Source organism: Pteropus medius, unplaced genomic scaffold (genome assembly GCF_902729225.1).
Source record: "Pteropus medius unplaced genomic scaffold, Ma_sr-lr_union100, whole genome shotgun sequence".
Taxonomy (NCBI): domain Eukaryota; kingdom Metazoa; phylum Chordata; class Mammalia; order Chiroptera; family Pteropodidae; genus Pteropus; species Pteropus medius.
Window position 1 is genome coordinate 64,425,369 of NW_024349800.1, and position 24,415 is coordinate 64,449,783.

General features: G+C 45.5%; 1 protein-coding gene and 1 pseudogene across 7 annotated transcripts in view; one reads left to right on the forward strand and one right to left on the reverse strand.

The window, feature by feature from the left end:
- The window catches only part of ZBTB16 (zinc finger and BTB domain containing 16), a 181,858-nt gene that overhangs the window by 88,048 nt on the left and 69,395 nt on the right, over positions 1 to 24,415 (forward strand). For all 7 annotated transcript variants that reach the window (XM_039887946.1, XM_039887941.1, XM_039887943.1 and 4 more), the window contains exon 3: positions 1,627 to 1,724. In XM_039887946.1, the coding sequence (XP_039743880.1) occupies positions 1,627 to 1,724 (98 nt within the window). The remainder of the gene's footprint in view (positions 1 to 1,626; positions 1,725 to 24,415) is intronic.
- LOC120622220 (uncharacterized) lies at positions 13,572 to 13,690 on the reverse strand (annotated as a pseudogene).

Consider the following 24,415-nt stretch of genomic DNA (forward strand, 5'->3'; position numbering starts at 1 on the left):
TTCAGGTCACTGTGGCCCAGAGACTATGGAGCTGAAGAGGCTCACCTGGGGGCCTGCATGGTTTTGACACACTGCTGGATTCTCATTACAGGATTTGGAAGGTGGTGGTGGTGGGTGGCTTAGTTTAGCTGTCATGATCTGCGGCACTGAGGCCCAGATCTGGGTGCTGTAGGCTTGAGTGTATGATACTCCCTCTCGCTACCTGCGTTTATCTGATATCAGTACCAGCAGCTCTCCAACCTTTTACTGTGGTCTTAACACATCAACATTCAGATCGCAGTAGAATGTTGGCTCTAAGGGGGCCTTGTATGCCCTCCTGCCTGCCCCTCCTCCGCCTTGGCTCCTACCCTTGGCTGCCATTGCCTGCCCTGTTCCTCAGGGCCAGGCCCCTGGGGAGGAGGTGGGCGAGGTGCAGAGGTGGGTGGAGGTGGATCCTGGATCTGGCAGAGGCATGTAAGGGCCTGAGAACAGGAGCGTGGGTGGGAGGAAAGTCTATATTCCGGGCCAGGTGGCCCACAGTCCAGCTCCAGTAGCTAAGGGCTTTGTGCACAGACCCTCTTCCCAGCACTCAGCATCCCACTAGCCCACCTGTTTCCGTGCATCTTATCAGCTTCATTGCTGGCTCCTGACCGAGCGGTGGGTTCTGGTGGGAAAGGCCCTGGGTTGAGAATGGGGTCAGAGCACTGTTACAGGCTGGGACTGTGACCAGTTGTTAGCAGAGCCTCTGATTTCCTGGGGTGATCACATGTGTCAAACCCACCTCTCAGAATTGCAGTGATAGTAAAATGAGATAACATGCATGAAAGTACTTTGGAAAGCCCAAAACGATCACTACTACCTTTTGTTTTATAGAATGTTATCTGGTTTCTTGAAGCCTTTCTTTCTGTTAGGGATCAACCCACAGCAAGAAATAGAGGGAAGACATAAAGATGGACCTGAGATGGGGGGGAGTGTGTGTATTGGGGAGTCACTGTGGTCCTGAGAATATCTGGGTACCCTGAGAAAGAAGCATCTTATGTCTATAAAGACATCGAGCTTATTCAGTGCCTGCTCTATACCAAGCACTGGAGTGGGAGCTGGGGATATGAGAGAGAAAAGGTATAGGTACAGCCCTCCTGAGTAGTGGTCTCTCGGAGGAGCCAGGCATATGCACAGCCACAGCACTGTGACGGCAGTGCTATATGACTGAGGTAACAGGCCCAGTGGCCTCCCTGTATGGGCTGTACTAGTTTGACCATGAGTGTTACGTCTGTCTGACTGTCCTGGTGCTCCTGCCTTCCTTTCTCTGAAATTGGATTTGATGTGTGTGTGTGTATGTGTGTGTGTGTGCGCGCGTGCGCGCGTGTGCGCGTGCATGTGCCAGTGAGTGAAGCGGTAGGAGGGGCCCTGTTCTTCTAGCCCCTGGACAAGACCAGGAATAGATGCTTCCTTGGCAGGGGTCCATGGGAAAAGGGAGAGCTTTAGGCTGTCTGAGGATGCAGGATATTTCTCCATCAGTGCCCATCTCCAGCTCCCATGCCCTTCATCTCCCTTCCTCTTGTTCACCTGCTGGAGGGATGATGGCCACAAAGCCTGCCTTCTGTCCAGCCAGAGCAGCAGCAAACTATCTTTTCCTTTCCCCTACAGGAAGCTGCACAGTGGGATGAAGACGTACGGGTGTGAGCTCTGCGGAAAGCGGTTCCTGGATAGTTTGCGACTGAGAATGCACTTACTGGCTCATTCAGGTAGGCGAGGATGCCCTGACTGGCTCCTATTAGCACAGGCAACCTCCTCCTGCCTGCCTTTGTCCCTAATCAGAGCACGAGTGTCCCCACTGCCAGCCGGGGTCTTGGTCCAGCTTGGGTGCTCCCTTCAGGTTCACAGAGTGGAAAGTCCACCTTCATGCTCTCCCGCGTTTCCCAGAGTATCGTCGGCGCCCAGCGCCCTGTGTGATCCACCTTCCTAAGTAGACTGCGGTTTCATTAGCAAAACAGTTGTGGAATTAGGTTCTCGCTGTCTAATGAATCTGACTATTGGGTTCACATTATACAGGAGCCTTTAATTAAATAGATATAGAAAGGTTGGAACACAAAGCTAGTTACACCGTGCTGTCTTTTGCAAGTTAATTTTATTCAATTCTAGTGGGGTTGACTAGGCAGCTGCCGGTATTTTTGCTCGTGTTCGGGCAGAGCTGCTCTGCCCCATTAGGCATGGAAAGGAGAAAAGTACCTGACATCTAGTGTACCCAGATGTTCCTGGTAAAGGGAAGGACACAGTAGGTCTGATGTTGCTGTTTCTAGGCCCAGGGGTTGCCCAGCTTCAGTCATAGAGCCCCTCCCCTGATTTCCCTGCCTGGGCCTGTGCACTCACCCTCTCATTCCCTTACCTTTTAGCTGTGGTATCACAGTTTGTGGGGAGAGAAGAGAACTGTCTTCTTATTTGGTCTTGCTCTCCCCTCATATCATCAACTGCCAGTGTCTGCTGATTCTTTCCCCAGATTGCTTCCAGCATCTGCCCCTCCACCCCAAGTAGTTCAGCAGTTGTGAAATGAGCATGGCTTTGGGGTTGGGCAGAGGAAGGTTCAAATCTTGTCTGTGATATGTGTTGTCTGTGTGACCTGGGGCAGATTTGTCTTCCAAACCCGTTTCTGCATCTGTAAAGGGTGTTGCTAACTCATATCTTTTTTTTTTTTTTTTTTAGTATTAGGTGACAGAATATGCGTTAAAGGCATCCATAGTTCACTCCCTGGCATACAGTCGATGTTTAATAAATGTCGATTGCTTCTGCTTCCACCTTCCTCTCTTTGCTCCAGTTCTGATGTTGTCACCCTGGGGCACGTTCCCTTCACTGTACTCCAGAGCTTCCGGTCTGGGTGGCTGTCTACGGTCTGTCTTTGCTTCATCTACTGTCTGTACAGTTATGTAAATGCCGCTGGGTTTTTGATGCTTCAGCTTGCCACTGCCTTGCTGCGGATCTCGTGTGGCTCTGCACTGCATCGAATGCTGTCTCTCCCTGGCCTTCGTGGCCCTTCGTAAAGTGCCCTAACCCTTTCTCGCTTCCTTCTTCCTTCTTCCAGGTCCAGGGATTGGGCCACACCAGGTGACTGTCTATCTTGGTGTGTCTGCTCCATCCTATGTCTGTGTGTCCCCTTCCTGCTTCCCATTGAGGCTCCCCACCTGGCTTCCCTTGACCATCATCATCCCATCCACCTGTCCCATGTTGGCCCGGCATCCTGAGTCCAGGCATTTCTCTGTTTAGCATCTGCTCGGTACTCATGTATTCCATTGGTTCTGTTTTTATAACTTGTACCTCTTATCTTCTTGCTTTCTTTCAGCTTTTTATGCTGTCTAGAGTTCATTGTGGGAATTCATGAGCTGTCTGCCAACAAAGTTGGCCACATACCCCAACTGAGTGCGGAGTGTGGGTCTGCCATTTTATTTGCTCCCTGCTCCAGGCCCCTGTGTGGTCTCTGACTCTGTGGTGTCGGACACGTGTGTAGGTAATGCACTTTGAGTTACAGCTTACTCGCCCTCTCCCTCACTCAGCCCAGTAAGCATCCTTTCCCCTTAATCCTCCCTGAGTCCAGTGTTCTAGCCAGCTTATCTACTTGTGGTTTGCTCTGTGTGCAAAATCCATTTCCTCTGCATGGAATAACCCTTCCTCAGTCTTCCTAGATCTTCAAGGTCCCTTCTAGAATGCCATTTCTTGACACTTCCCCACCTCTAGCAGGAAGTAGTCATGCCTTGCGGGTATCCATATTTCTTTATCTGAAGTATCTTTGGACTCCATCTTTCTTCTTTGTGATTATTTGTGGACTCTCCTTGTCTCTACTACTTGAGAGTCAGGGTTAGGAATTTGGATACCTGCTTCCTGACCATGTGATCTGGGGCAAGAAATGTAAGCTCTATGAGCCTCTGTATCCTCGTCTGTATGATGAGTACTTCACTCTACTTCAAAGGAGTTGTGAGGCTTATATCAGACACTTAGCACTGTGCCTGACATGTGATAGACTATAAACTGCTTAGGGACAGGGTCTGTCCCCATTACGTACAGCATATCGCCTGGCACGTTAGCGGATGTTGTTAAGTGAATGAGTACAGCCTGGGAGGCCTGTGGGCAACTCAGGGAAACCCTCGTCTCCCACCAGGTCTCCTCTGTGGTGGGACCTGTTCACACCGTGTCCCAGGGATTCACTGGGTGGCAGCCAGGAGCCCAGTGGCCTTTGTTGGCTGAGTGTGAGTTATCTGCTGTCTCCTCTGAGAAGCACACTTCAGCAGTGTTGGTGGAGCTGGTGGGAGCGGCAGAGAGGGCAGGACCTGCTGACACACTTTCAGGTGGGCCCAGAACCCCTACCTGAGAAAAAGGGAGAGACTGTACCACCTGCTGACCAAGATCTACTCCAAGGTCTTGTGGTCTCATAAGGGACACCCCGGCGGCTTTGGGAGCTGGGTCCCACTTTCCTAGGTTTTCCTTTCTGTGCCTGAAGTCTGATTGTGCAAATGATTTGTCCCTCTGAAATTCACTTGCCAATGCCCTTGGAAAGAGGATTTGATGATGGGGAGAGTGTAATGTGTCATAAGAGTGCTTTAATTCACCCTTGCATACAGCTCAGCCTGCTCAGACTGGAATTTCTGTTCTTTGCTTTTTCTTTCTATTATCCTGCAGACCTTTCACCCCTGTGCTGGGATGTCTTGAAAATAAAATAGCAACAAGGGCTTAGTGAGGCTAAGCCACTTTCCAAATTGTTTGCCACACTGTTAAACAGTTAAGACCCGGGGCTTCTGCAGAGACCTGGCCTTGTGGGGAGTTAGAGTTGGGGTGGGCCGGTGGTGCCAGGTCTTCTCTCAGATTCTAGTAGCGTTAAGTCCTGTATTACATCTTATGACTCCTCCTGCAGTTGCATGATAACAGAACTGTGTGATGTTTTAGAGGAGACATTTAATTACATGACAGGAGATTTTCTCATTGCTCTGTTTTGAAGGCTCCATGCAGCAAGCTAGTGCAGACCCATTTTACAGAAGCTCATTAAGGGTTGGAGCAGCAACGCAGAGCCTGAAAGAACAGTAGTTGTTCCGGAATCCTGGGGACTGGTTTTTAAAAAGGGGCAGGCCATGGAGGAGTGGGTCTGGAAGCTGGGTTGGGGTCATGGTACTCCTGGCTTTCCTTAAATGTCGTTGCTGTCCTTGCACTGACTGGCGTATTCCTGCTGTTGTCTCCTGTTCAGCAGAGCTGAACGGCACTCGCTTGCTTGCTCACTCGCTTGCTAGCTGCCCCCACCCCTCTTGGCTAGCATGGCCTGTGTTTGTTATTGTAGCTCTGGCACCCGGCCAGGCCTGGCTGGGAGCCAGCCTTGTGGGTACAGTGTGTACAGTGAGTGCTGAGCCAAGTTTGTCATCATACACGATTAATTTTTTTTTTCTAATCTGGTAGGGGTGGGGTGAAGAAGGAAGCAGGGAAAGAGTTTCTCTGATGCTTGAGAACAGCCCACATTGAATTCTGCGGAGATATTATTTATGAAAGGCTCTCTCTTGTTTATCCTTCTTAGCTTTTTTTACTTTCTCTCCTCTTCTCTGCATTTCTTTACCCGAGGAAATCAGCTTGTTTGAGATCATCAATGTGAGGTCTTATTTTCAATGACTAGAATACTAAATTTACATTCCTAAATCAGTTTTCATTGTGTTGAAATTGACAATTTGTTTAATTAGAAGTTTGCCCCGTAGGAGGCCCTTCCTAGAGACCATTCTTTCTTTTTCTCTTTCTCTTTCTTTCTGTTTCTGTTTCTCTTTCTATTTTTTAAGATCCTAAATGGTAGTCGTGATTGTTCGGTTTAATTGAAGTTTTCGTTTCGATTCGAGTGTGTTAACTAATCAAGTGTTTGTGAGATATACCTGATGATAACAATAAGTTTAAATTAACAAACAATAACCTAACTCATTAACTAATGAGACTGATCTGGCCAGGCCCTGCATTCTCAGAGGCAATTTTGAGATTCTAGGAGGGTTTGAGGACTGGGAAAGAGGCTGGGGCGGGAAGAGTGATCACCTCAGATGCTTTGCAAAGCTTCTCCTTCTGAAATGTGAACCTTGGGTGTAGGATTGTGGCAGAGAGCTGGGGAGGAGTCCTAGCCCCTTTGCATGCCAGGATCACTCAGAAGTCTCCCTCCCCACCTTTTGCTGCCCCATCCCTGTGGCTTTGACACTCCTTGTTCTCACTTAAGAGGTGATTCCTAGCTCTGGGGTGCCCATGCAGAAACCAGAGCCTTAGGCAGTGACTTGAGTTGGTTTTGTGATTTGCTAGTGTACTGTTTCCCATTAGGTAGTATTTCCCACAGCTTGGCTTAATATACTGGTGGATTATAAATGAGCACACCCAGAACTACTTGCCCCTATTTTTGACTTGGCTATGTACTATTTAGAGGTTTGCATATTTCTGTGGCCCGCTCCTGTTCCAGGAGTGTCATTCATTTTTGGAGCCAGTGGACGTTTATTGAGCACTAATTCTGTGTCAGACTCTGTGTATTTGACACTGGGAAATGCCGCAGCGTCCCTACCCTCAAGTACCTTAAGTCTAGTAGGAGCGATGTTCGGCAGGAAAGTAATGAGAAAAGAGGATTGTGTGTGCAAAGTGCCAAGAGAGTTCTAGGAGGCATCCAGGGGAGGAGGGTGTTCTAGAACTTGAATGGATGGTGCGAATGGAATTATGAAAAGAACTGGTTGGGGGAATCCCAAGCTACCTGCAGTGATGTGCAGTATAGCTGCGGTGTGTGGGCTGTGGGGGTGAAGAGGGAGACTGAAGGGTTCAGAAGGGAGGGATGGGGCAAGATTGTGGAGGGCCTTGAAGTAGGAAGTGATTTGCATTTTACCTGCAGCATTGGAAAGCCACTGAAAGACTGAATAAGGGAGTAACACGTTTTTCCCCCCACTGGAATTCAAAGGGCTGTTTTGATGTAGGCTAGGCTGGAATGTAGAATTTATAAGACTCCTTGGAGAAACGGCATGACTGGCAGTCAATCTTGGGACATGGCTGGAGTGTGCCTCTTGCATTGGTTCGGGGTGCATAGCCTGCACTCGGAAGTTCAGTCCTGTTAGGAGCCTGGCCCCTGTACTCACTCCTCCTTGCCCTTCTCTGGGCGCTGTGAGCCCTGGCTATTGAGAAACCTCCCCTGATACCAGACTCTTCTCCATAGTCAGAGCCACTGGGAAAGAATATGGTCTTTCGCTGATAGACTTTCTGATTCCAGTAGCAGCATGGGGCGGCCAGGGCATGTCATCTGGGGCCCGGGCCATCCATCTGGCAGGAAGAGGCTGAAGGGATTGGGGCCCAAAACCAGATTGGTTCTCTTGTGCTTTCCGCTGCCCTGATTGAGTGGAAGGAAAGAAAAATGCGAAATGTTGAAGAATTGTGGCTTGTAATTGTTCCCTTTCCTCCCTTTTTTCTTCTCGAAACACTTAGCTTTGGTGTTCAGGATTCTTCCTAAAGATAGAGAAGGTGAGGGGAGCAAAATAGCTGGAAGATTCTCTGTGACTTTAAGGCGAGTATTATGAGCTGGTCCCCATGCCAATGATGGGAATAGCATCTTAGGATTCGTAGATGGCTTCTCAGGACCTGCAGCTTCTCCTAAGTTTGCGTTTTCCTTCTCTCATTCACTCCTGTCTTCTTAGGTTAGGTACCTGCTAAGAGTAAGAGATTGGGGGTTATACAAGCAGATCTGAACCCATGGTTCACTCCTTCTCTGCCCTCTCTCCAATGTATGGCAGCGCTCCCTTCTGGTTACCTTTCTGCCATGAGGGCAAAATCAGGAGATAACCAAGAAGAAACTTCCTTTGGTCTTTTAACTCCCTCTGTATGCCTTCAGAAGTGGGCATGATGGAAGGTTTGGGTTAAGAACATGGAGAAGATCAGATGTGAGTGGCTCAGAGTCCCCACCGCCTTCCCGTTGGTCTGTGTAGGTGACCCGGGTACGGAAACAGGAAGGAGGGGAGAGAAGCCACTTTCCCTGGCTCTCTCTTGAACACACTTCTCTCTCCCTCCCTCCCTTCTCTGAATTTGGCCTGCTTCCCGAACTTTTTCCCAGAGTGGTGTCGTCACTGGCCTGCCGGCAGGTCTGGATGTTCTGCCAGCATTCCAGAGAGTTTATGATCGCTTGCAGATGTGCCTCCAAGAACACACTGTACCCAAAGCAGAAATTAATGCAGGCTTGACTGCTGTCCAAGCCCATACACGGGAGAGAGGAAAAAGAAAACAAAAACTGTTTAATGCTGTTTATAAATTATACACTGGCTGATGAAAAATACATTTCTTCCCCCTTCTCTCTCCTTTCTCACTGCCCCCCACCCCCACCCCTTCGCGCTTTCTGCCTCAAGAGCCTAAACTGAGACCAGAAGAATATGGTTTTGCTTTTTAGCTTCTGTTTTGGCTGGGATCCGAAACCCTACTGCTGATTCACAGCCAGAGTATTTTTCCCCTTTACCTGATGAAATATACTGATTTTTCCAGCCCAGATGGGGTGTTTTTGGTTTTGTTGTCTGTTTTTTTTTTTTTAACTTTTATTTTTTGGCCAGGGATCTTGTTTACAGCAAGTGACAGGTCCTGTGATGGTGCTAGGTGTGATGCTGACGCAGGGCAGAGAAAGCCCTCACATCTCTCTGCCTCAGTGCTGCTGGATGTGCGTGCCTGGGTCCCCTGGCCCTGAAGATTTCACTCATGTCAGGCCAGCTGAACAGAGAAAGTTCAGAAAGTTCATTGTAGGTCATTTTATTAAACAGTGTTTTCACCACTTCCCTCCTACCCGTTCACCTATAGCCCCTGTGTGAAGAGGGGGTTCACGTAACCCTCCCCCCAGATACACATGTCTCTACCAACATATGGTGCCTTAGCAGGGGTTTGGGAAGCTCGTTGCATCCACCCCTCTGGATCCCAGCCTGCCTCTCCCGCTACACTCAAGTCCCCCATCCCAATTTATTCTATAAATTCGTTTCCACATTATGTCTATCCATTTACATGGCTTTTGTGTTTTTTAATACTGCTAATGTTTATCATTTGCCCAACAGGCTCGACAGATTTTGCTTCCTGTAGAGCATCGAGGCTTTAGAGCCCCCTCGTTGCTAAGTAGCAGTCTCCCTGTACTGTAATGGGCTGATTTTGTATTCTGTTCAGCGCTGTATCTTATTTTTGTATGCAAGACAAAGTGTTTTGATGGAGGACGATTGCGGCAGTGTCTGGAGGCTGTTTGGAGTTTTATGGGCTGTACAGTACACTGTGTGCTCTCTGAACAGAACACAGGCTGTTGAATTTTGGATTGGATTTGTCATTTTCCCCCCTCAGAGAGGAGCCTGTCAGATAGGAACATTACTTTAAGGGTGGAGGGAAGAAAGTAGAAATTATGTAATAACCTTCTCTCTCTGTCTCTCTGTCTCTCTCTTTGTCTCTCTCCCTCCCTCCCTCTGATTTTTCCATCCCCAAATATGGTGGTTTCTCCCCACATACCCCCTGTCATACCACCATATGATTTTGTTGAACTAGATGATGACATTCTTATCAGGAAATGAATGGCCTTAGCGAGATGGATGCTGGGAATCCTGTTTGTCTGCTGTTGATTCTTTATTCTCCTATCTCTCCTTTTCTCTCGCTTGCTCCATCCGTCTTTCCTAAGTTCTGGGCTGCTTTGCCAGCCCTTGTTTTTGTCTGAGGCTCTAGGCAGGGATGTTTGCATGAGATCCACCCAAACGAATGTCATTTTCTTATTTCCAGGGCCTCTTCACTGTTCTTTTGCTTCCCAGACATGAACCCCACCAGAAAGCTGGTCTTCAATTGTCCCCTTGTCCCCTCTCGTGCCTTGGCCCTCTAACCAGGCTGTGCCTGGGTCCCAGTGTCCAGGGCTGCGCCCAAGTGACCAGATCCTACCACACCCATGTGCTGCACTATTTTTGGGCTGTCGTGTTCAGCTCTCTCTTCTGAGCTCTCTGTGGTGGCAGGTGTTTATTTTTTAGTTTTGCTCTTCTTTCATTTTCACCCCCAATCTCTTTTCATCTCACTTCATCTTTCTGTCCCCGTCCTTGTGTCTGTATTGGCCTCAGCCTTTTCTTGATGCTCATGTGTGTTTTCCATCTTCCTTCTCATGTCTTCATCTGTCTTTGTCTCTGTCCCTCTTGGTTGGTCTCCTCCCGCTCTCTCACCCTTCAAAGATTCTTAGCTTGAAAGTTGGGTGGGAGTTGGGATGGGGAACAAAATGTCCCTCTGGCCCAGAAGGCCTGGGGAGGACTCTTGAGTAAATGCCCTGTGAGTGCTCCCAGCACCTGCAACCTTGTATGCTCCTGTCCCTTGCCTCTTGGGGACCATTCTCTGGCTTGATTCTTGATTCTCCTGGGTCCTGGGTTTTCTTGAGTTGAGCTGTGTGTAGGCAAGTGAATTAGCAGGATTACGGTTTGCAAGTTCCTTACTGGGCTTTGCTACTTAAAAGCGTGTCTTCCTGGCACTGTGCTATCAGAGGTCTGTACCAAGCACCTGAGTGCTGAGCCTACCAGGCAGCATGTGGTTTGTTCACCTTCATATACCACGGCCTGGCCTAGTGCCTGGCACATAGAAGGCTTTTTGATAAGTCTTTGTTGAGTAAGTGAATACCCTGTTACTAAAGCGTTTGTGCTTTCTGGGGCAGATCTGGGTTTGGTGGAGTTTGAGACTTACACAGTTTTGAGTGCCCTCTCTCAGAAAAAGATTATGAATATCAAGAGTTAGAGGAATGGGCCAGTGTAAGGGAGGGCCTGGAGCTCCATTTTATTAGCATTAGGGAGAGTGAGCCTCTGTGAACCACTGTGAGGAGCTGCCAGTTGAGGGACCCACAGAGGGAGCAACTGAGTGCAGAGAGCCGAGAGCAACTGAGTGCAGAGAGCCGAGAACAAGGGTAGGAGGGAGCAACTGAGTGCAGAGAGCCGAGAACAAGGGTAGGATGGTGATACGTGCTCAGCTCCGGGGATGCTCAAGAGTGTAGGGCAGCCATGTTCACAGGTCTCGGGTCTGTGTTCTACAAGGGTCAGGACAGGTCATTTCACCTATGTCAAGCTGCTGCTGGTCACGGTGCACCTGGAAGCCTCCTTGTATTTCATACTCTCTCCCAGCAAGGCAGTTGGTGAGGAGAGACCCAAAGTCCCATCTCACCCAGAGCCATCAGGTAGATTAATATACATGGTAGCATATGGGTCTTTATACTAACCTTAGTGACTCTCAATGAAATGACATGACACCCATCCCTCTCATAAGTGCCGCATCTGCCTAGGTCTGTGGCTTTGGTTCTCCTGCTTTACTGGGGCAGTAGAGTTGTGTCTTAAGGGGGCAGAGCACTGGTCCCCTCATGGTGCGTGCATGTGTGTGTATGTGTGTGGGTCTTGGAGAGGAGCCATGAGAGCTAGAGGTCCTGGAGGTGATGGGAGAAGTGTACATAGACGTGTAAAAGTCTGTTCTGTGGAGCATCCAGACTCAGACTCATTCGTTAATTAGGGTCAGTGGAGGAAGCAGGATTGGACAGTCCTTTGGGGAGGATGCTACTTACTCCCTGGAAGGTGTGGAGAAGCTGCATATCTTCCCAGAAATGAGGGGCAGCTGTGTGTGTGTGTTGGTGTGTGCACATGTGAGGAAAAAAAGAGATTGAGAAGAAGCATTTACATGAAATACTCAAAACTGTTCCTTTGCTGTAATGGCCCCACACAGACCATTACCTTGCAGATTTAAAAACTAAATGAGCTCATCATATCTAGTGACTTCCACCGACATTCATGCTTGATTGCAAAGCCGGTGTTACCTTTGAATTTCAACTTCATTGTTTGTTATTAATTCTAAGATATTGGTGGTGTGGTTTCCCTCTTGGATTCAACCGTGAACATGTTGATTTTGTGTGATGGATGGGAATGTTTTCAACAGGACCCCAATGAAGAACCTTTTTGTTTTAAACATAGCCCGCATGACCTCTATATCTGAGTCTGGAGTTTCCGAGGAATCCAGTGGGCCGAGGTGGACATGGGTTGACTTTGGAAGGGGCTGAAGTTTTACGTTTTTTAATTTAATTCATATGAATGATTCTGCGTTCTTTGCAATACTCTGCATTTTCATAACTGTCTCTTCCACTTTGGGTAAAGGAAGGGAGGGAAGAAATAGCAGCAGCAGCAGCATTCTGTGGGCAAAGGAAGAAAACAAGAGAATGGGGCAGAGAACAGGCTAAATTTAAAATTGTAATTGGCTGACTTCCACTGGCTTGCGGGTGTTTTAATGACTCATAATAACTTCATTTAAAACCAGCTGAGCAGAAAATAGATTGGAGAGGAGCCTCGGGCCATTATGGATTTGTTTTTTTTGACAAGCTCGGTTTTCAGCAGCCAGGAAGGCTCTCAGAGAGGGCTTGGCTGTGTTCTCTCTCTCTCCCTCTCTCTGAGGGTTGGTGGTCTGCCCGGGAGAGATTGTATAGAAACCAGGGCTGCTTTATTTTCACCCTCCCCCTTTTTAAAACTGATTATAAATAGATGCCTTGAGGTATTATTTTAGCATCAGTAGGATTTTTTTTTTTTTTACTTTTGATGTGGTAAATGGAATATAAATAAAATTGTTTTTGAAATTACTGAATTAATTAGGTAGTAAAGCCAACTACAATGCATACCTCTCCTTTGCTGGTTGCCCTGATCCATATCTGTGAGGCGTTCCCCGTTTTTCCCAGTTCCCTCCTCCTCTCCCCCAGCGGCCCCACCTTCCTGCCAGTGTGGACCCTGCCTTTGAATGGCGAGGTTCTTTTATCATCCCTGCAACAGCTAAATGATTTTTTAAAAGATCTGTAGGATTTTGACAGGATTGGTTCTGTCCAGCCATCCAGTCAAGTGGAGGAAGCACGAGTTTTGGGAACTGGGCTCTAACCTGCCTCTAGTCCTTCTAAATAGATCCTGCCTGTTTCCCGTGCTAGGATGGGTGCCAGCTGAGCGAACACTCCTTTTTCTCTTCTCTTTTTAAAGTCAGCTGGCTCAGCCATGGGATGTATCTGTCTGGGCAGGAGAATATGCCGCCCCTCATCTGATAGCTCATAGCCGTTTATCTGTCCGCTCTTATGGCACCTGTCACCTTCTTTGTGTCATAGCTATTTATTTGCTTGTCCTTTTCATCTACGAGATCTAAGCTTCTTTAGAACATGTGATTTATTTCCATGTCTCCATACTACCTAGCAGAGTAACCTGAATGGTGGTTATAATTCAAGTCGTTTTTGAATAAACTAGTGGGTGAGTGGGTGAGTGTGTGGATAGGCGGTGCTTGGTAGGAAGTAACGCTGAAGCATTCCCCTGTCTCCTTCCGGCCCTGGGAGTCCGTAGTCTGGACAAGAAGACAAGGAAGTGAGGCAGGACCTTATCGGTGGTGTGCTCTGTTGCGTTTGCCACTGCATAATGCCATAGCAGGCTCTCGGTAATCTGTGGAATAAATGAATGACTCAGGATGGATGATAGGGATGAGGGAAGGAGGGAAAGGCACTTAATTTATTGGATGCCTGCTATGTTCCAGGCGTGGTGCTTGGTGCGCTACATGTCTGAACTAACTTAATCTTTTCTTTCTTTTTTTTTTTTAAATGCCTACAGCACCTGGTCTTCCTAGGTGGTCTCCCATCCAAGTACTAACCAGGCCAGACCCTGCTTAGCTTCCGAGATCAGACAAGATCGGGCATGTTCAGGGTGGCATGGTTGTAGACAGAACTAACTTAATCTTACATTGACCTTGATTCTGTGTTGTAGGTGAGGACATTGGGCTTAAAGAGTTCACGTACCTTGCTTAAGGTCATAGCCAGGGCTCTCTGTCCCTCACTCTTGCTTTTCTAGTGTATCATACTGCTGTACCTGGTCTGAATGCTTGCTTTTCTATATGTAAAGATAACCAATGTCTTGGAGACTTGGAAACTGAGACAGGGAGAATGGAGAAGGCCCTGTCGCCAGAGGTCCTGGGGCTGGGGTAGGGCAGCACAGTAATTGAATACAGCTCAGGGCCTCACACCTGGGCCAACAGGAGCAAATGTATGGCTTATTAGCCTCTTGGTGCTCTGCTGGAGTGGCATGTGTTCAGTTATAACTGACATTGTGGCTATTACTTCTCCCCATTGCCTTATAGGGCTGGTGGTTCTGGGAGCATTGCTGTAGGGTCTGTGGATAAGTATTTGGCCCTCCCACCTAGGCAAGAGCTTAGCTGTGTGATTTCCCCACTCCTGTTCCTCACCACAGTCTCACGCAGGGAGGAGGGACAGGACCAGATTGCTGCTTGTGGTCTCTCTTGCATGATGACCTAGCTTGATGCTCTGCTCTTGGGCAGGGGGGACCCTCTGTGATGCTGAGTCAAGAGTGAAAGGTGCAGAAACATGGGAGCTGGGACTGCTTGGATTGTCACTAGCTCCTCAGACTTTCGGTGTCTCGGAGTATGACACGTCAGGAAGATTGCAGCCTCCCTGACCTTTTAGATTCTGTCTAGTGAAGTTGGACCACTTGGCATGAGGTTCATTATGTCTGTTCTCCAACAACCGCATCTTCCCCAGGCACGTGCTAGCGATGCTGGAGCCTTCTCTGGGGACAGAAACATCAACCAAATGGGAACCAGATGGTGAAAGCTGGGCAGCAGAGAAACCTCGATGACTATTCTGGGTCATTACATGTGGCTCTCTTGGGGAGAAATTCTTCATGAATGAATTTATCAGTTAGCATTTATGAGGACCAATGGCAGGCAGAGCTGGGCAGGACAGAGAGGGGCTATAGCCAGGGTCTTTACCTGCAAAGGGTTGTCAGTCTGGCTGAGCAGATGATGTGAGCCCCAGCAGGGAAAAGCGTTATGCAAGGCTGGGTGTGCTCACCATCCCCACAAAGGAGGAAGGAGTGAGTGCTGCAGAGTTTAAAGGAAAGAGAAATTCCCAAGGATCAGGAGATGAAGAATGGCTTCTGGAAGGAGCTTCATGGGAATTCGACGGGCTCTTTCCTGCTGGAATGTCCAGATGGAGCTTCATGGTGGGGAAGGGACCTGCTTTTCTGAATAAGAGGAAGCAAGAACTTCTGTGAGCCAGAGTCTGCCAGGCAGCTAGGCAGGTGTCTCCTTCCTTTTCCTCCTCCAGTTTTGCATACTTGAGAATCTTCAAAGCTCTAAGGATGTTATGACCCTCTTTGGCCTGCAGGTTGAGAAACTCTGCATTAAAAATTACCAGCGGACTCTTCAGATGGTCCATTCATTTTTGAGGTGCCCATAAAATGATTGTGCAGGTGAGGTTTAAAATTGAATATAGATCCTGAGTATTTTGCTTTTCTCATCCAAGACTCGATGAACCCCAAAATATGTCACGAGTGCTCAGGGCTCTCGTAAGCCCAGGTTGAGAACACATAACTTAGAGGGTTGTACCTTGGCGAGGCTGAGGACTGAGACTTGGCTGTTCTGGAGGGAAATGGGGGAACAGGGAGCGCCGTTTAAGCTGATGGACCCAGGGCCCCCGCCCACGCTCTCAGACCATGCTGCTGAAGCCCCTGTATATGCCTTTCGCGAAGGTGGAGGTAACTCTGCCCATAGGTAGGAAGCCGGTGAGAGAGAGGGGTGGAGGCCTCTGTAGGTAGGGGCTCCCTTCGTTGTACTCTGCAGGATTCAACCTGACAGTGACATCTCTTCTAGACTTTTCCCCTGTAGTTAACATGCACCCTCCTCTTTCCTCTTAACCCTCTACTTTTATTGGAATTCTTTTACATGCCAGAGAAAAGAAAAAAAAAAAAGCAAGTCCTAAACTTTTCATTAGGTAGTTGGAATAAGAAGTCTTCTGAGGTAGTTGAATGAAACCTCCACAGCTCTCACTGACTATTACAAGCTAATTGAGCAATGGGAGCTCATTGGCGGCTGCAGTGAACATTTTGCTGGAGTAATTATGCAAGGCCACAGTCATTTGCAGTAACAAGGTAACTCCAGGTACAGAGAGAACTCCCTGGAACTCTTGATTGGCTAGAATCTTCCTGAGTTGTCTCATTATTATGAGTCCAGAACAGACAAAGGCCTGGAGACCAGATCTTTTGGGAGGCCGTATCAATCAAGGATTCTTGCCAGAGTGGCCCAGGTTTCCTGGTCCTCTTGTTGGGGCCTGATGGGAACAACCCAGCACATCTGGGAGAGGCCTGCTGGGCCACTTTTGCAGTGATTGAGGTTTGGGGTCCAGAATCAGACACACAGGAATATAGGCTAGAGAGGGACAAGTGTAGACTTTGGAATCCTGGGGACAGCTAATCAGGGGGCAAGGAGACTCGTAGGCCAGTGTTGTCGTTATTGACTGATGCTCTGAGAGCAGGGCCTGACCACAGGTAACTAGGCCGGAATCATCCCTCTCTTTCCACTGGGGTCTGTCTGTCCTAGGTGAGTCAAGTGTGGGCTTGCAGAAATGGGACCAGGACAACTCTGGTGTCCTCTTCTATCCCAGAGGATTCTTTATGGTGAAACTTTCTTAGACGTGCCACCTTCCCCCCACACCTCACCCCCAGCCAGAATCGTAATAAGGAGGTAGGAGCCTGAACCTGCCATCCACAGGATGTGGGCTAAGTGGGCCGGTCAAGGGCCTTTCAGCGCCCTCTGGCAGAGCCCTCTGGCCTTGCCAAGCCAATGTGTCCTCTGGGTGGCCCTACCCAGCCTCTGGCCTGCCGCCCATCAGCATTGAATCATGCCCCTCAGAGGACAGCATGTAACTGTTCTTCCAGATATAGTTCCTGCCCCCCTCTCCTCGGGTGACAGGAAGAGTCATTGTCAGGGAACACTCCATCTTTTTGACACCACATGCCCCACATAGCTTTCTTCCCTCACTTCTCAGCCCTACCCAGTCTAGAATTCTGCTCTGAAACATACATAAAGCTGTGTTTTTAGAAATATGTGACCTTTCATTTTTTTTTTATCTTCTCCATCTCTCACTTTAGTTTTCGGCACCCTGACTTCAGTCTCTGGCCTCCACTATCTTCTTCTTCTATCTCACAGTTACCAAAGTTTGTCACAGTCAGAGGCTGGCTGCATTGAGGCGAGAATGTGGTGCGTTTGGTTAAATTGTAAAATTAGCTAGCAAAGTTAATGAGGCATCCCGCCTCTGCCTTCTGCAGAGCAGGAAGTTTATGAAGGTCCTTTGAACACCTTGTCTAAGAAGAGAGGAAAAGGAGAAAGGAGGGAGCTGGCCAGGGATGTGGAAGAGCCTCATGCAGGTGAGCTTGCAGGCCTGGGACCTGGCTGTGGCCTGCTTAGCTGGAAAGGGGACCGAAAAGTCATCCCCACAAAGCTTCTGCTTTGGGATGGGCTCCATCAAACACTTTTGAGTCCTTAGGCGCTCCCTCGGCCATGTCCAAAGCTGTCCCAGGATTGCACACAACTGGCTATGGTTAACCATTCTGGCCACAATTCTATTTTTGTCTTGCGCAAGGCTGAAGAGTCAAAGACTAAACTCTTTGTCTTAGAAGGCACCCACAGCAGAGAGGAGATGACCAAAGACGACAGTTATAATGGCAGCTAACCTTTACTGAGGGCTGACAGTTGCCAGGTACTATGACAGACGCTTTATTCCATGATCTCATTTGATCCCCACAGGATCCCTATGAGATTAGTACTATTATTATGTCCATTTGATGAATGAGGAAAGTGAGTTTCCTTGCCCAAGATCACTCAGTTAGTTAGAGGCACAGTTGGGCTGTAAACCCAGGCGTGCCTGCCTCTGAAGCTCTTGGTCTTAACCTGTGAGGCAGAGTTGTTTCTGTTCCTTTCCCAGGCTGCCCACTTCTCCCAGCCCAGAGTTCATGAGGCACAGATTACACACTTGTAAATGCTCACCCAAAAGCTTTAGAAGTCATGGTCTCTAAGGTGTGTGTAGAAGACCTACCAACGGTCTGTTTTCCGCATACACTAACTTCTCAGATCCTCTAGTTACACCAAACAACCTTCCTGTTTTCAAGCAGCAATTCGATGTCATTTTAGTTGTCAGATGCACTTTCATAATGCTTAATGTGGGTAAGAGTTACCCCGCCTGGAACTTTTGCATGAGGTCAGCCAGAAAAGACGAGGTTTTTGTTTTTGTTTTCTGAGGAGAGGGTGATTCATGGCAAGACTGGGCCTTAAGTGTGGCAGGCAATATTTCTGTTTGGAAAAGTGTGGAGTCTTAAGGCTTCTGAATTTTGAGCCTGAAAACGTTAGTGCTGTAGTTGTAATGTAACACCTCAATTATGGTGCAGGGGGTAAGAGAGACAAACTCTGAAACCTGCAAGGTTCTTTAGATCCACAGCCTGAGCCACAATTAAGGTTTCAGAAACACCAAAGGCAAGCCATGAGTGTCATTTTTAACCAGTTTGAACATTTTACTACTTCCTAACATCAGAAGCACCCAGGCTGCAGAGCCTGCTTCTTGTCCTCAATAAAGTGATTAAGCTGAATGGGTGTGGGGAGTATTATTAGGCTGAGAAGGGCTAAAAATAGAAATGCTCTGTTTTCTGAAAGCCACAGCAGGCCTGGAGAGACTGGCAGCCTCGAGGTGCCACTGTGGGGCCTGAGGAAGGGGAGGGACGGTGGCAGTCCCCTGGGTCCGAGATGGCGTAGTTGGCAGGTATTGTGAGGGGCAAGCCAGGTGATGGGCCTCTTTCCCAGCTGTCATCATGAATAGAGTGTCAGTGTATAAGCTATGGATTGTTGCTTCTGCTGCCAGTTTGAAATCCCCAGTGTGTGTGTGTGTGTGTGTGTGTGTGTATATGTGTGTATGTGTGTGTGTGTGTGTATTAATGAATTTTAAAACAACTTGACAACACTGGAGTCTAGGATGGACACCTTGGCCTAAAATTTACATATATGGCCCCCAAATAATTGGGTTTACTTGCTGTTCTTGGGGGATAAGGGTCCAATTTGAGCAGCGAGTAAAGGCAAGTTGGAAGGGACACATACAGAGAGAGGTGGGAAAGGGAAGAGATCCTAAGAGCCGAGTGAGAATCTGCTCTGTTAATCCTCGATTAACTAGGATGCTCAAGGAGACTGAAATAAAGAGAGATTTTGGTTAGCTGAAGGTCAACCAAGAACCTTGTCTATTTCTGTCTTTGTAGTTTGTTGTCATTCATCAATATGAGAGACCATTTTTTCTACTTTAAGTGAATACAATTGATTGTTTTATATGATAGAGTATCTTGCTTAGGAAGTCAAAACGATAATGCTCAGGAAGAGTCAGTCATGGAAGAATATTCTTAATTGGGGTTTGGTTGCTAAGTCTGCTTTTTTCTCTCTATGTGTGTACGTGTGTGTGCGTGCAAAAAAATTCATTACATTTTGCTTCGGAAATGTATTTTTTTCCAGTTTTATTGAGAAATAATTGGTATACATCACTGTATAAGTTTAAGGTATATAGCAGGATTTGATTGATGTATATTGTGAAATGATTATCGCAAGAGCTTCAGCTCATAATTTCATATAGATATGCACTAAAGAAAAGAAGGAAATAAAAGAAATTTTTCTTTTTGTGATGAGAACTCTTAGGATTTACTCTTAACAACTTTCCTATATACCATAGAGCAGTGCTAATTTTAGTCACCGTGTTGTACATTATGTGCCCAGTACTTATCTTAGAACTGGAAATATGTATCTTTTGACCACCTTCCACCAATCCCGCCCCCCTCGCCCCCCAGCCCTCCGTCTCTGGTAACCACAAGTCTGATCTCCTTTTCAGTGAGTTCGCTTGTTTTTTAGATTCCGCATAGAAGTGGGATCATATGGTATTTGTCATTCTCTGTCTGACTTGTTTCACTTAGCATAATGCTATCAAGTTCAGCTACATATGAAAATGATAGGATTTCCTCATTTTTTATGGCTGAATAGCATTCTGTTATATGTGTGTGTGTGTGTGTGTGTGTGTATAATACATATATTTTGTATATATACATATATATATTTTATATACATACACATATAATATATATTTTATATATATACATGTATATTATATACACATATATAACATATTTTATATATATATACGTATATATAAAAATATATATTTATCACAACCTCTTTATCCACTCATCCATTCATAAGACACTTGTTTCCATGTTTTGGCTCTTATAAATAATGCTGCAGTGAACATAGGGGTGCAGATATCTTTTTGAGTTAGTGTTTTGTTTCCTTTGGATATATTCCCAGAGTGGGATTGCTGGATAATATGACAGTTCTAGTTTTAATTTTTTGAGGAAACTCCATACTGTTTTCCATAGTGGTTGCACCAATGTACAATCCCACCAACAGTGCACAAGGGTTCCTTTTTCTCCACATCCATGCCAGCGTTTATCTCTTATCTTTTTGATGATAGCAATTCTAAAAGGTGTAAGCTGATATTTCGTTTTGGTTTTAATTTGCATTTCCCTAATGACTAGTCATGTTGAACATCTTTTCTTGTATCTGTTGGCCTTTCATATATCTTCTTTGGAAAAATATCTATTTATGTTCTTTGCTCATTTTTTAATTGAGATATTTGTTGTTTTACTATTGAGTTGTATGAGTTTTTTATACATATATAATCAGATATGTGGTGTGCAAATTTTTTTTTCATCTTATAGGTTCCTTTTCATCACCTTGGTAGTTTCTTTTGTTACATAGAAACTTTTTAGTTTGATGTAGTCCCACTTGTTTATATTTTATTTTGTGGCTTGTGCTTTAGGTATCATACCTAAAAATTTATTTCCAAGGCCCATGCCAAGGAGCTTTATTACTGTGTTCTGGTTCCAAATCTCTAATCCATTTTGAGTTAATTTTTGTGAATAGTGTGAGATGGGGGTCCAGTTTCAACCTTTTACATGTGAATATCCAATTATTCCAGCACCATTTATTGAAGAGACTGCCTTTTCTCCATTGAATATTCTTGGCTCCCTTGTCAAATCCTCTTTGACCATACATGGACGGGTTTATTTCTGGGCTCTCGATTCTGTTCCACTGATCTATTTGTCCGTTTTTGGAGTGTGATGCCTTCTGTTCTGTTGTTCTTTCTCCAGATTTCTTTGGCTACTTGGAGTCTTTTCTGGTTCCATTTAAATTTTAAGAGTGTTTTTTTTCTACTTCTGTATAAAATGCCATTGGAATCTTGATAGGGATTGCATTAAATCTATAGATGGCTTTTGGTAGTATTGACATTTGAACAATATTCTTCCAATTCATGAACACAGGATACCTTTTCATTTATCTGTATCTTCTTCAGTTTCTTTCATCAGTGTCTTGAAGTATTTCAGAGTAGAGAAATTTCACCTTCTTGGTTAAATTTATTACTAGGTATTTTATTGTTTTTGTTGCTGTTATAAATGGGATCTGTTTATTTCTGTTTTAGAAAATTCATTATTAGAGTATAGAAACTCTACTGATTTTAGTAGGTTAATCTTGTATCCTGCAACTCTAATGAATTTATTGATCTAACAATTTTTTGGTTGTGTTTTCAAGATTTTCCTTATATAAAATCATGTCATCTGGAAATAAAGACAGTTTTACTTCTTCCTTTCCAATTCTGATGCGCATTATTTTTCTTTTCTGATTGCTCTAGCTAGGACTTCTAGTACCGTGTTGAATAGGAATGGCGAGAGTAGATATGCTGCTCTTGTTCCTGATCTTAGAAGGAAAGCTTTTAACTTTCACCATAATGTTAGCTTGGGCTTGTCATATGTGGCCTTTATTATGCCAAGATATATTCTTTCTGTGCCTAACTTGTTAGGAGTTTTTATCATGCATGGATGTTGAATTTTGTCAAATGCTTTATCTGTATCCATTGAAATGACTATATGATTCTTTTCTTTCATTCTACTGATGTGATATGTCACATTGACTGATATGCATATGTTGATTCATCCTTGTATCCCAGGAATAAATGTCATTTGATCATGGTGAATGATCCTTTTAATGTGCTGATGAATTCAGTTAGTATTTTTGCATCTGTATTCATCAGGGATATTGGCCTGTTGTTTTCTTTTCTAGTAGTCTCCTTTTTGGATTTGCTATCAGGATAATGCTGGCCTTGTAAAATGACCTCATAAAATGAGTTTGGGGGTGTTTCCTGCTCTTTTTGGAAGAATTTGAGAAGGATTTGTGTTAATTCTTCTTTAAATGTTTCATAAAATTCATCAATGAAGCCATCTATCTGGTCCTGAGCTTTTCTTCATTGGAAGATTTTTTTATTGTTGATTCAATTTCCTCACCAGTAATTGGTCTATTCAGATTTTCTATTTTTTCCTGATTTGGTCTGGGTAAGTTGTATGTTTCTAATAATTTTCCATTTCTTATAGGTTGCCTAGTTTGTTGGCATATAGTCATTCATAGTAGCCTCTTATATTCTTTTGTATTTCCGTGGTATTAGTTGTAAAGTCTCCTTTTTCATTTTTTATTTTGTTGATTTGGCTCCTCTCACTTTTTCTCTTGGGTAGTCTAGTTAAGGGTTTGTCACTTTTGTTGATCTTTTCAAATGATCAACTCTTAGTTTGGTTAATCTTTTCCGCCGTTTTTCTATTCTCCGTTTCATTTGTTTCTACTCTAATCTTTATTTCCCTCCATCAACTTTTGGCTTGTTTTTTTTTCTTTTTCTTTTTCTGTTTCTTTGAGGCATAGAGTTAGTTTGTTGATTTGGGATCTTTCTTGCTTCTAAAGTTGGCATTTGTTGCCATGAATTTTCTTCTTAGAACTGTTCTTACTGAAACACATAACTTCTAGAATGTTGTGTTTCTATTTTTATTTGTCTCAAGGAACTTTTTAATTTCTCTTTTAGTTTCGTTGAATCATTGGTTGTTCATGAGAGTGCTGTTTGTGAATTTTATAATTTTCCTCTTGTTATTGATTTCTAGTTTCATGCCATAGTGGTCAGAGAAGATAGTTGGTATGATTTCATCCTTTTTGATTTTTCTAAGACTTGTTTTGTGGCCTAACTTATGTTATGATCTATCCTAGAAAATGTTCCATGTGTGCTTTAGAATGTATATTTTGCTGTTGTTGGATAGAATGTTCCGATTATGTCTGTTAGGCCATTTGGTCTGTAATGTTTTTCAAACCTATTTTTTTATTGATTGTCTGGATGATCTATCCATTGTTTGGAGTGATGGAAGTCAGTCTTAAAGAACGGTTGTACCTTTAAAGCCCTACACGTTTTCATGTCCTGGAACTCCTTCCTCTCCATAACAGCTTTAGGTGACAGGGAGGGGCTAGGAAAATGATGGCTAATTTAGAGGTAGAGAAATGGAGGCCAAGTAAATCAGGATTATAGAATACACCAAAGTCCACGGCAGAGCCAGATCTAGACCGTGGTGCTGCTGGCTCCCAGTTCAGACTCTCTTTGATGAACAGTGGTGTTATATTCCTGGACCGAGAGATGAAGTTGTTCTTGTTAGGGAGGTGCTCAGAGAAGAGGGTGTGAACTGAGGAGGGTGGCCTCAGAGCTTGTGGGAATGATCCCCTAACTCAAGGAGTGAGCTGGGGTGGTGAGAACAGCAGAGGACTCGAGCGCATTGCCTCTGGGACATTTTTTCTACTCCCTTTACATGAACTTCTTACTTTTTAACCTTTTATATAATCAAAGGCTCTTCTAGTTAGGCCTTCCATGGTGTCACCCTGTTTTAGTTAGTTTCTTTATCTTTGACATTTACTAGCTATGAAGACCTTTGACACGGAAACTAAGCTTTTCAAACTTCAATTTTCACACCTATAAAATGGAATAGAATTAAATGGAATTAGCACATAAAGTAGTTAGTACAGTTCCAATTTCATAATAAATGTTCAATATGTGCTGGTCGTTGATATTCTTATTATTACTATCAATGCAGTAGCAGGATTACTGTTTCTCATTGCAGGGCGGCCTTGTAGGACCACTAGGAATCTGGAGAGGGAAGAGTTAGGGTACAGCTTCCAAGTGCCAGTTACCACTGTTAGGTACTTCATGTGCATCATCTCGTTTAAACCTCCTAACAACCTGGTGGCATCATTTCTGAGTGAGTGGTACTCCCTGGAGTTGTGCGACTTCAGAGTCATGCTTGTAGGCTAGTAGAGATACGTCATTACCTCTTTAGCAGGTGAGGAAACCAAGGCTCAGAGAGGTTAGACTGCTAATGCTCTTGATGTGGCTGGTGGGTACCTGAGCAGAAATCTCAGATCTGTTGACGTCAAAGCCAGAGATAGGCTTGGCAGTGAGGCTCCTCTGCCTACTGAATTCTGTCTCTTCCCGGAGCCCGGCCTGGATATCTGGGAGGTTGTGTCATGGCTTCCTGGTGGAGCTCTCAGAAGAAGAGAAGCTCCTGTCTGCAGGGTTCATACAGCTCACAGCCAAGGGAATAGTCAGCAGACACTGTGTGCAGAGCCCTGCTCATGGTTTCTTGGAGAGTACAATGGCTGTCACACTTGTGACAGCATTTGAAGCCCTATGAAATGCTTTATTTCTTGTCACTTGTTGAAA